We start from the raw sequence: 12,139 nt of genomic DNA, 5'->3' as shown, positions 1-12,139 counted from the left end.
GAGCCATAGCCCTGGGTTTTATTCTTGGCTCTGCTGCCTATAAACTGTGTGCCCTTGGACATGTCTACTTTATCTCTCTGACCCTTAGTTTTCTTATCTGGGTCCTTTAACTCAGGGTCTCTTACTGTAATAGAGCTGTCAGCCAAGGCTTCAGTCTTCTCCAATGTCAACTGGTGGAGGATCTTCCAAGCTCATTTAAATGGCTCGCTGCCAGCAGCTGCCTTAGAGGAGGACTGAGGGCTTCAGTTCCTCATCTGGTATTGGCAGAAGGCCCCACTCAATTCCTTGCCCCAGAGCCCTTTGCAGAGCAGCTGACAATATGATGGCTAGTTTTATCAGAGTGGTGGCTCCAAAAGAAAGGAGCCAATGGGGGGAAGGAGCCATAGTCTTTTATAACCTAATCTCAAAAGTGATCTCACTTTGGCTGCATTCTGTTTGTCAGAAGCAGTTCACTAGGTCCAGCTCATTCTTAAGGGAATGAGATTATAGAAGGGCACGAGCACCAGGAGATTTTGGGGGATCCTGTTTAAAGGCTGCTTCCCACAGCCTCCATCTAGTTAGGAGTCCCTCTTTGCCTAGAACCATCTGAAGTCCTCTAACTCTGATGGTTCCTCCACTCCTCACTTAGAATGCCATATTTCCACATTGGTTTCTCGCTTGAATATTAAGTAAAGATTGTGATGAGTCCAGCATGGTGAATAGTGGGCTCCACCTATACCTTTCCTACCAGTGGGTGTGCAGGTCTAGCCTGTGGGTGGCATCTGGCTCTATCCAGGTTCCTTTGTACCTCCTCGAAGCTTCTTGTGGACTGAGTGTGGTACGGATGGCAAAGTGGGTGAGGCCTCCCCTAGATGTAGTGTCATAAACTTCACAGAGGCCGAAGTGGTTGTCTCAGGTTGTTCCTTTGTTCTGGTGGCCTAGGAGCCTGGTCAGCCTGGAGTGCAGCATTGTTGAATGGCTCAGTGGTCTTCACTTCTTCCACACACGTTCCCTACTATAGCTCAGGGATGGAGACAGCCCCTCATTCCTCAACGAGACCCCGAGGCCCCGCATGTCCACCTGTACCTAACAGAGCATCACACCTGTAGGCAGTCTTGTTTCCACTTGACACTGTTAATCTAGAGTAGTCTTTCCAGAGCACCATTGTCATCGGGTTGCTCCTCCACCTCAGAGACACTCACGCTTTGTCAACTGGTTAAAATCCATGCGCTCCGTGTGGCATTGTCCTAGCCCATTCATGATTCCCTGTAAATTAGGTTACTACCTGACAGGACTCCTGTGTGCTTCCAGGTTGCCTGTGCTTTCAGTGTCCCTTGCTCCTCCAGCTGCCCTCCTTGCCCCTCTCTCACCAATCCTTCCCTCTCCTCACGGCTCTGCTCCCCTGGCTATAACCCTGCCAAATGCTCTTCACTGGGAGGGAGTTGCATGTCTCAGCCCTCTGGTCACTTACATGCCGTTGTAAGCTCTTTAAGGGTTGTGCCATTCTGCCTAGAGTGTGAAGCCCTAGGCAGACACAACGCCTGTGCCTCTTCATGTTTTCCTTAGGGCTGTCAGGGTCAGATAAAGTGATGTGCTTGACTGTTTATTGGTGATGTTGCTGTTCATGTCTGCTGTCACTGTTTGATATACCTGTGTGTGTACACGTACGAATGTGGAATGCATATATACCTTAGTGCTGCAAGTGGATGTTGTTATTTCTCTTTCACAGTGAGGAAATTTAAATCAGAGAACTCAGAAATGTTTCTAAGCCATATATTTGGAGAGCTGAGATTTAAAACTAGGTCTTTTGATCTTGCAAAACATGGATGTTGCAAATAGCAAAACTTGGATCAGTAAGACCAGCTACGTCCTTTTGGGAGCTTATGGTCTGCTGTCTGGTCAGCAGACATGTTCAGTAAAGGGCTTGATAGTAAATATATTAGGCTTTGTGAGCCGAACCCTCTCCATTACAACCACTAAATTCTGCCATGGTCACATGAAAGCAGCCACTGCCGGTGGCAGTGACTGGGCGTGGGTGTGCTCCTGGATTTAGAGAAGCAGGTGCCGAGCTGTGACATGGCTTGTGGGCCATAGTCTGCTGACACCTGTCTCAGTGCTTTGCTAGCAGGTTCCCTGTGATGAGTTGGACCCATGCCACTTCTTTCTTTATTGACCTGACCTTTCTGCTCCCTCTTCCATTTCCTCTGTAGTATGTCGGTGCTCCAGTGGCTTACATCCAGCAGATATTTGTGAAGGCCTCTGTGTTTCCCTGGCACAAGAACCTCCTGGCGGTTGATGTGTTCCGCTCGCCCTTGTCCCGGGCATTCCAGCTGGTGGAGGAGATCCGGAACCATGTGCTGCGAGACAGGTACTCATCGCAGGGACTCCAGGCTCCCTGGAACCTGTTCTGTGCTGAGGGGGTCACAGTGCTCAGTGGGACTCCAGGTCTGTGAAATAGAACAAGCAGGCGGAATACAGGAACAAGCAGGGTGAGCCAGCCTCAAGTCTCATTGTCCTTGTGGCCACTGTGGCTGCATCTCTCTTCTGGACTGTGCCAAGGGCACAGAGAGAGCTCTGAGCTTCCTTCTTGCATCTCAGAGTCAGTGTCCACTGGCTGACTCCAACATGCTGACTGAGAACTGGCTGGTGGGACCCATGTGGCTTCCTGTCTATGGGCTGTGAGATAGGAATATAGTGGGGGCAGCTCTGCTGACAAGAAGCAAACTCTACCTGGGAACACCTACTGAAGCCACGGTCCAAGTTGTGCTCCCAGCCTATTGGTAGGTCTCTGGATTATCCTGGCTTCACAGGCTGCATCACTGCCAGGTTTCAGTTACTTAATCGTATTGACAAACATTTGGTGAACTAACCAAAGCCCCTGATTTTCACCCCATTCTCACTCACTGAATTAGCCAAGGTGTTTTAGTGGGTAGTGCTATACCTGTTCCCATAATGCCCACACTTGCCTCTCCTCAGGGGTGATGGACTTTTGAGCACTTTGAAGGTTAGGCAGCTAAACGATACTTTCAGTGTTGTTGACCACTTGGAAGTACTTTCCCTACTGCCCTAATCATCAGGCTCTTCAGAGATACCAGGGAGTAGATATGGAGCATTGAGGAACCTGATGACTGAGGGTTTCCCATAAGTGGAGTGGGTCTTTACAGTGGTGGCAGACACAACAGATGCCTTGTCCTGTCGCCTATACAGCTCTGGGACCAGAAGCCTGGAGGAGGTGTGCTTACAGGTAACTGACCTGCTGCCAGGCCTCAGAAAGCTCCGGAACCTACTCCCAGAACATGGATGCTTGCTGCTGTCCCCCGGGAACTTCTGGCAGAATGACCGGGAACGCTTCCATGCTGATCCTGACATCATCAGGACCATTCACCAGCATGAGCCTAAAACCTTGCAGACTTCAGCCACACTCAAAGGTAGCCTCAGCACAGGTTTCCTAAGGACCTGAAAGGATGCCTATTGGTCACTCACCCCATTCTCTGAAGGGGCAGATTAGGGTTTATTCCTCATTTCCAAGACTGATGGTGGAGAGGGATCCTTGGTGGCTCTGCAGTGGCTGTCATTTCTTTGTTAGTACCTGCTGGTTTCTACCCTCAGACCTGCTGTTTGGTGTTCCTGGGAAGTACAGCGGGGTGAGCCTCTACACCAGGAAGAGGATGGTCTCATACACCATTACATTGGTCTTCCAGCGCTATCATGCCAAGTAAGGCTTACAGTGCCCTGGGTTCCTCACTGGTCTGTGGGGAGATGTGAGGCTTTGAGTGGTCCCTGTTGTAGTTAGTGTGTTCTCAGAGCTCTCTGGGAACTTGAAGAGTTTCCAGGCTTCCTGTTGAAATGCTGATATACCTTAGACTAAAGGATGCTGTCAGCTCTGTTTATTTATTTATTTATTTATTTATTTTTGAGACAGAGTCTCAAGCTGTCATCCTGGGTAGAGTGCCGTAGTGTCACAGCTCATAGCAACCTCAAACTCTTAGGCTTAAGCTATTCTCTTGCCTCAGCCTCCCAAATAGATGGGACTGTAGGCACCTGCCACAATGCCTGGCTATTTTTTATTGTTGTTGTTGCAGTTGTCATTGTTGTTTTAGCAGGCCCAGGCCAGGTTTGAACCTGCCAGCCTCAGTGTATGTGGCCGGTGCCCTACCCACTGAGCTACAGGCAGCACCCTGTCTGCTATGTTTAAATGGGAATGACCTGACAGCTGGTTAGCATAAGGGACTGAAGCAGGGCTGGCAGTTTCAATGTCCTGTTACAGGCTTGGCACCTGTGGCTCAAGAGGCAAAGGCGCTAGCCACATACACCTGAGCTGGCGGGTTCGAATCCAGCCCAGGTCCGCCAAACAACAATGATGGCTGTAACCAATAAATAGCTGGGTGTTGTGGCGGTCACCTTTAGTCCCAGCTACTTGGGAGACGGAGGCAAGAGACTTGCTTGAGCCCAGGAGTTGGAGGTTGCTATGAGCTGTGATGCTATGGCACTCTACCCAGGGTGACAGCTTGAGGCTCTGTTTCAAAAAAAAAAAAAAATCCTGTTATGGACCTCTTCTGATCTCTCTTGAGCCTAGGGCAGGTGTCCCTAGCTGACTACTGAGCCCCATGTGGCCTGAGTCTTTCCCAGTGGAGCAGTACAGGCAGCTCCCCATGTTGGCAAGAACATTTGAAGTGTTCCAGATGGAGTGGTGTAATATGTTGGCAAAGGGTGACTGAGAAAGAAGCTGGGGGAACTCCTGAAATAGTCTTTCCATATTTGTAATTCTTCCACTGTCCCTGGAGACTATAGAGAAGCTTAGACACTACAGAGAACTTTGCTTCCTCTCTACGAGGGAGGGGAGGGAGGCCCTAATGGACCCTTCTTCCAGGAATAGTCTTTGTTCCCTGAGCTAAGAGAGATACTCCATCTACTCTCACTCCCCTTTGTGACCAGGTTCCTGGGTAGCCTGCGTGCCCGCCTGATGCTTCTGCATCCCAGCCCCAACTGCAGCCTTCGGGCAGAGAGCCTGGTTCACGTGCACTTCAAGGAGGAGATTGGTATCGCCGAACTCATCCCCCTTGTGACCACCTATATCATCTTGTTTGCGTACATCTACTTCTCCACACGTAGGTCCATAGCAGGGAGGCTGGGGGCTTTCTCTAAGCTAAATAATGGGCATTTCCACATCCCCTGCTCCCCTGCCTCTGGAGGTGGCTTGGGGCAGAGAGGTAGAATAGGGTTTGTAGTCACCAAAGCTTCATCCCTCTGCAGAGTCTTAAGGGCTTGGATGGGTCCAGGGTTCTTCTCATTTCTCAGGAAAAAACCCTTCCTGGGTTAGGGTTCCCAAAAGGTAGACCATGTCCATGACACTGGGAAGTGTTCTTGGTTGTCCCTTTCTTTGGTTAAACCAGGAACTTTCCCTTCTTCAATTGTCAGAATACACTCTACTTCCAGAAGCTCAGTTAAGAAAGGCCCATGTGGCCCATGGGCTGGAGGAGGTGCTGCCCTGATGTGCCCTCTCTGCTCTCCAGGCAAGATCGACATGGTCAAGTCCAAGTGGGGGTTGGCCCTGGCCGCCGTGGTCACGGTGCTCAGCTCACTGCTCATGTCCGTGGGGCTCTGCACACTCTTCGGCCTGACGCCCACTCTCAATGGCGGGTAGGTCTCCAGTAGGCTACACTGGGTCACAGGGTGGGCCATCCAGCCAGAGAACCTTGCACATCTGGGCACTTGGCCTTCTCAGTACTGGATGCTTGCGGTCATTCCGTGTCTTCACAGTGTTATTTTTGACAGTTAAGAGGTACATTTTCTTCCTCTTTAAGTTACCTGGCTTATATTCATACATACATGTGTATGTGTTTATGCATATATAGGTGTGTGTCTGTATGTACATACATGTATTTCTAGGCTTATGTAGGGGTGTATGTGTCTACGGGGTATGTGTTCGTGTGTATAAGTATGTTTCTATGTATATGTGAGTATGTATTCATGTATGTGGGTATGTACTTGTATGTTTATATGTTGTAAATTATACATGTACACGCTTCTTGATTGCTTGAGCCACAGAAAGTGTGAGAAAGAGAAGGCACATTTTTTTCTTTTTAGCAATTAGAACATTAGAATGCCTTGGTCAGTGAATGAACTGGTCATTTTAGAGTAAGTGTTTTGAAATATATGCATACACTGTAATTTGTTACCTTTTGCACTGATATTTACTCCCCTTGCCATTCCTCTCTTAGTCTGGAAGCCCTTCTCTGGGTTTGTCCTCAGAGGCTTTGATCTCCTTGGCTCTGGCTAGGCCCTGCTGCCTGTCACTGATTACTAACCAACTGGCCTGACCACCACCTTGGCTCATCAGGCTAGTTGTAGGATAAGTGACTTTGTGTTTTATTTGTTACTTTCCTTGCTCACAGAATACCTGAACCTAACAGTGTTAAACACTGCTCCTCCCACTTGCCCCCCACCACCACACTGCCTGCCGAACCCCCCTCAGACCCCTCACTTCCTTTGCCTCTTCAGCAGAGATCCTGGCAAGCTGTAACTCAGTGGGCATTCCTTGTGCATAGGCTTCTCTCACAGTCTGTTACTGGTAGTGTGAGACAGTGGGCTCAGATAGCTAGTAGAGTTTTCTTTAGGAACAGTTGCTCTACACACGCAACTTCTCGATCCAGGTGAGTAGATCTCTAGGGTGGTTTCATCCGCTTCCAGTTAGCTGTGATGAGTTGGCCTGGAGTTACTTGCTGTGGGTCTTTGTAGCAGTCATTTTCCTTCAGCCAGCAGAGTCTGGTGTGGGAAGGGCCAGGAGACCTGAGGTCTGGTGGCAGGCAGCAAATCTCTCTATAAGGGGCCTCTTCCAGTCCTTCTCCCATGCTGGCTCAGTGAAGATGGAGATGGTTGCTGGCCCCTTAACAAGGCTTTGGGGCCTGCCTGAAAGCTGAGAACTATGTAGACACAGCCCCTGTGAAGGGCTAACGGCAGGGCTTCTCCCCTGTGTTTGGTAAGTGGTGAGGAGAGGGTTTCTGCCTTGTGCCTGTGGGGGTCAGTTTCCACTATAGGCTGGAAACCTGACAGCCTCCCTCTCACAACATTGTCCCTTGCCTTCTTCTCTGTCCCCAGAGAGATTTTCCCCTACCTTGTGGTGGTTATTGGGTTAGAGAACGTGTTGGTGCTCACCAAGTCAGTGGTCTCCACCCCAGTGGACCTCGAGGTGAAGCTGCGGATTGCCCAAGGTAACACAGTGGGAAAGTGGGGAAGGGATGTGATAGGGCTTAGGGAAGGACTTGTTCTCTTGCTGTTGTGCTCCTTGAGGTAACCAGGGAGACACCCAAACCTCCTTTGTCTTGGCCTCCAGTGTAATATGCGGTGGGCCACTAGGCCCTGGCAGCTTGGTAGCACATACCCTGAGCAACCGCAGGGTTACCAGGTTGTACCACGTCTTGATCATGTGTCAATAAGAAAGCAAACTGTGCCAGGTATGGTGGCTCGTGCCTATAATCCTAGTACTCTGGGTGGTCAAGGTAGGAAGATCACTTGATGTCAGGAATTTAAGACCAGCCTGAGCAAAGCAAGACCCCCATCTTTACTAAAACTAGAAAAATTAGCCAAGCGTTATAGTGGGCTTCTGTAGTCCCACCTACTCAGGAGGCTGAGGCAGGAAGATTGCTTGAGCCCAGGAGTTTGAGGTTGCTGTGAGCAAGGCTGAGGCCATGGCATGCTAGCCCAGGCAATAGAGCAAGACTCTGTCTCAAATAAAAAGCAAACTTAACTCTGCTGTGGGGCTCCTGTTTGGTGATGGCTTTCTGTCTGGCTAGTGCTTAGCGTTTTTTCTTCTTGCCTTATTACAGCACACAAGGTCCAGGCCTCTAGGAGTGGTCACTTCAGAGATGCTCCTTCCACAGTTGTCAGAAAAGCCTCCTCTAGCCTTGCTAGTGGGAGCTGAGGATCTGGGGTACTGGGAAAAGTGAGAAAAGAGAAAACTTAGTCCTGGAGGTCTGGTTTCTTTCTTTTTTCTTTTCTTTTATTCTCTTTTCTCTTTTCTTTCTCTGACTTTGTTGCCCTTAGTAGAGTGCTGAGGCATCACAGCTCACAGCAACCTCAAACTCTTGGGCTTAAGCGATTCTCTTGCCTCAGCCTCCCAAGTAGCTGGGACTACAGGCACCTACCACAGTGCCCATCTATTTTTTTGGTTATAGCTGTCTTTGTTGTTTAGCAGGCCTAGGCTGGGCTCAAACCCGCCAGTCTTGGCGTATGTGGATGACGCCCTACTCAGTAACCCATGGGCGCTAAGCCAAGGAAGTCTGGTTTCTTTTTCTTTTCTTTTTGAAGTCTGGTTTCTTAAACCACCTTCTCCTCACCCCATGTCTGTGAGGAATGGGGCTAGGGGCGGGCTATTCATTCAGCAAACCTTCATGAGCTTCTGAGATAGGCTAGGCCCTGTGCTGGATGTGGAGTTAGGAAGAACTGAGGTGAAATGGACTCTACCCACTAGGAGCTCAGAGCCTTATACATGGAACAGTGTGACTGTATGAAGCCAAGGGGCTCACCATGGGGAGGGGCTTGAGGAAGAATGCAGCCAGTTCTCCCATACCGTGTGCTGGAGGGCACACACTCATGCTGGCCCCCGCAGACTAGACGAGAGCAGCATGTGGAGGTTGGATCCGATTAGAGTGGATGCACTTGGGTTTTCTCCCCTCCACACCCTGCTTCTCCCTTCTGATGGGTATAGCTCTCTGCTGTACCTTCAAGTCTCAAAACACCTTGTTCCCCATAGCACCTTTGTGGTGGTGGCAACACTTTGGATTTGAGCCCTGCAGGTTGGGATGCTTTGGAGGAATGGCTGCCTCAGAGTCCTGGGCACCCTTCCATGCCTCTGCCTTTCTGAGGACCACGTGATTCTGTGCAGACACATGGCAGAGGGAGGTACTATGCTACTCCCATCCTCTGTGGTTACCCTCTGCAGGCCTAAGCAGTGAGAGCTGGTCCATCATGAAGAACATGGCCACGGAATTGGGCATCATCCTCATTGGCTACTTTACCCTAGTGCCTGCCATCCAGGTAAGGCCCCAGTACCTCCTTCTTGGATAAGTTTAGAACCATCTGGTATGCTCCCCAGCTGTGCAGCTATGGGCAGGTATATCCCTCTTTCAACATAGGCAGTCTTTCCTATGAGACAGGACTTCCTGGCATGCCTGGCTCGGAAGTGTCAGAAAATGCTGGCTGGGTTCCAGGATTGAGCACCTAGCCAGGCAGGCTCTGCCTTAGGCCCTGTCCTCTTTCCCATTCAGCCAAGTAGCAGGAGGAGGCTCTGAGGGAATGACAGAGGTTGAAGGCTGGCTATATAGTTCCAGTCAGGCCTGGTTTCCCATTGCTCAGGGAGAAACACCATGGGGCCCCTCAGCTGATATCTCTCATCTTTCCTCTCTTGCATGTGGCCTACAGCCACAGCCTCCGGACATGTGGCCTTGGAGGGCTACCACCCGTTGCCCACAGTAGCCCCTGCTCTTGGCAAAGTGCCCTCACTCAGCTGAGGGTCAGTGACAGTGGCTCTGCACTGAGTTGGAACCCCAGACTGTTATTGACTATGCCAAGAAGCAAAAAGGGGAGGATGCCATCTTCTTGTCGCTTATCCTCCCTCATCTTGGGCTGGCAGGCCTGCTGAGGGGTGGGGATGAGCAGAGAGCAAAAGGGATCCATGCATTTCCTCCTGGGAAAAGAGCAGTGTCTGCAGGACAGGGTGCAGTCTTGGGACACTAGAACTGACGTGACTGCTGTGATACTTCCTGGTACATCCCATTGTCTTACCCCAGATCTGAGTAGCAACTGTGGTGATGTGCCGGAAGGCTCATAGAGAGCAGGGGAGGAAAACTGAAACTTCAGAAAATTCCATCTGTTAACAGAGCTTGGGGAGCAGAGAGGTTGCACTTCTTTTCAGTTTCAGGGAGAATTAATCCCTCCTGCCCTTTTCTTTCCCTTAGTTCAGTGGTTCTCAATCTGTGGGTCGTGACCCACAGGGACTGTATTAAAGGGCCATGGCATCAGAAAGGTTGAGAACCACTGCTTTAGTTGGTCTGATGCAAGGGCTGGCCAGGAATCTTTCTGAGAGCCCCCAAATCAGGTCAGGCCTAGGCTCTGGCTAGGTTGGTGGTACATGAGCAGGGCCAGGGCCTCAGTGGGGGAACGCTTTTTGAGGAGGAGCTGGTAGGTCTTAGAAGTTTCATCCTCACCCCTTTAGTGAACCCAGAAAATTCCTAGAGAGCTCCTACTCTTCATACCTTCTCTGGAAGAAGGTGTGAGGGGAGTCTCTGCCGCCTCCTGGTAGTTTGGGCTGAGCTGCTGGTACTGTCCCTTGGCTACTCCCAGGTTCCAGAGAATTACTAGGATCTCTTTTGTTTATCTCTGCGGTGCCCTGCAGTGATTCAGTGGTACCTGCAGCCAGGGCACTGCTTCTCTAGGGCTCAGGGCCAGGGGGTCATAGTGCCCTGCTATATGCTCCAATTCCAGGAGTTCTGTCTCTTTGCCGTTGTGGGCCTGGTGTCTGACTTCTTCCTTCAGATGCTGTTTTTCACCACTGTCCTGTCCATTGACATTCGTCGGATGGAGGTAGGAGTGGGCTGAGCCCTGCCCTGCCCACCTTCCTTCTCACCCCTGCCTGTGCTCAGGGAACCTTTGGGTGAGAGGGTATAGACCTCAGGCATGTGCAGTGGCAGTCTCTGGACAGCAGACTCAAGCCCCAACCATTGCATCCCTAACAGCTAGCGGACCTGAACAAGCGGCTGCCCCCTGAGGCCTGTCTGCCCCCAGCCAAGCCAGTGGGGCGGCCAACACGCTATGAGCGGCAGCTGGCTGTACGGCCATCCACACCCCACACCATCATGCTGCAACCGTCTTCCTTCCGAAACCTACGGCTCCCCAAGAGGCTGCGTGTCATCTACTTCCTGGCCCGCACCCGCCTGGCACAGCGCCTCATTATGGTACCTGCCACACCTGCCCTGCTTTTGCCCTTTTCTGGAGGGCTAGCACTCAGGTTCCTTTGTGGTGGTGTACTCTGCCTTGAAGTGGGGAGAGGGCAATCCTCAGGCACCTGGTGGCATCTTGAAACCGGGCTTTGAGAAGTTTACCATTGTGCCTCCTTCCCCACAGCCCAGTGGTTTTTAAGGAGACAAACTTCTCTGTGGGAGAAGCAGCTCCAGGTTCATCAGATAGAGGTGCTATTGTCTCCCCAGGACAGGAGCCTGCTAGATAGGCTGCTCCAAGATGGAATCATCTGTTGCCACCACATTTCCCTGGGTCAGGGTTCATTGGCTGCTTCAAAGTGGGCAGGCATTAGAACATGTTGGACATGGTTGGTCACCAGTTGAGCTGGGCTGGGCTAGTTGGTGGGCAACAGTGTCTCTTCTGGGGAGTTGAACTGAGAGGGGAGGGAGGTTGAATATCTGGGGACTAGGACCTCTGTGGTCTCTGGAACAGGGCAGGCAGCTGGCCCTCTGACCACAATGACCATGGTAATGGTACCAGCTTTCTGCCCCAGATGAGGTGGAGGTTAGGGAATGTATTTCCAGGCCAGGAAACTCACCCCTGACCAGGAGAAGGGAACCAGGCCTCTCCAATGGCAAGTGTTTGCAGGTGGTGGGAGGGCTTGAGGGCCTGAGGTCCCTGTGCTACCGACTCCTAGCATGAGGGCCAGGGTCGCTGGGGGTTGGGGCTGTCCATTCTTCCCAGGGTCCTGAGTACCCAACACTCTACTGCAGGCTGGCACTGTTGTCTGGATTGGTATCCTCGTGTACACAGACCCAGCAGGGCTGCGCACCTACCTCACTGCCCAGGTGACAGAACAGAGCCCACTGGGTGAGGGTGCCCTGGCTCCTATGCCTGTGCCTAGTGGTGTGCTTCCTGCCAGCCACCCGGACCCTACCTTCTCCATCTTCCCACCTGATGCCCCTAAATTACCTGAGAACCAGACATTGCCAGGTGAGCCTCCTGAGCATGGAGGTCTGGCAGAGGGTGTCCATGACAGCCCAGTCCCAGAGGTAACCTGGGGGCCTGAAGACGAGGAACTTTGGAGGAAATTGTCCTTCCGCCACTGGCCAACACTCTTCAGCTACTATAACATCACACTGGCCAAGAGGTAAGTTGGGCCATGCTAGTTGCCACCAGCTCATCATCTCCTTTCCCTAACAGT

At 51.3% G+C, this 12,139-nt stretch overlaps 1 protein-coding gene across 1 annotated transcript in view; it reads left to right on the top strand.

The window, feature by feature from the left end:
- Window positions 1-12,139, top strand: part of SCAP (SREBF chaperone) — a 66,192-nt gene that overhangs the window by 47,745 nt on the left and 6,308 nt on the right. The window contains 10 exon segments of the mRNA XM_023515928.1: window positions 2,190-2,347; window positions 3,187-3,407; window positions 3,589-3,694; window positions 4,915-5,087; window positions 5,493-5,619; window positions 7,078-7,190; window positions 8,921-9,015; window positions 10,462-10,560; window positions 10,713-10,931; window positions 11,709-12,085. Coding sequence (XP_023371696.1) covers window positions 2,190-2,347; window positions 3,187-3,407; window positions 3,589-3,694; window positions 4,915-5,087; window positions 5,493-5,619; window positions 7,078-7,190; window positions 8,921-9,015; window positions 10,462-10,560; window positions 10,713-10,931; window positions 11,709-12,085 — 1,688 coding nt within the window.

This window comes from Otolemur garnettii, unplaced genomic scaffold (assembly GCF_000181295.1).
Source record: "Otolemur garnettii isolate 467f Iridium unplaced genomic scaffold, OtoGar3 scaffold00082, whole genome shotgun sequence".
Classification (NCBI taxonomy): Eukaryota; Metazoa; Chordata; class Mammalia; order Primates; family Galagidae; genus Otolemur; species Otolemur garnettii.
Note: the sequence above shows the minus strand (reverse complement) of the source record. Positions and strands in the feature narration are given on the sequence as shown.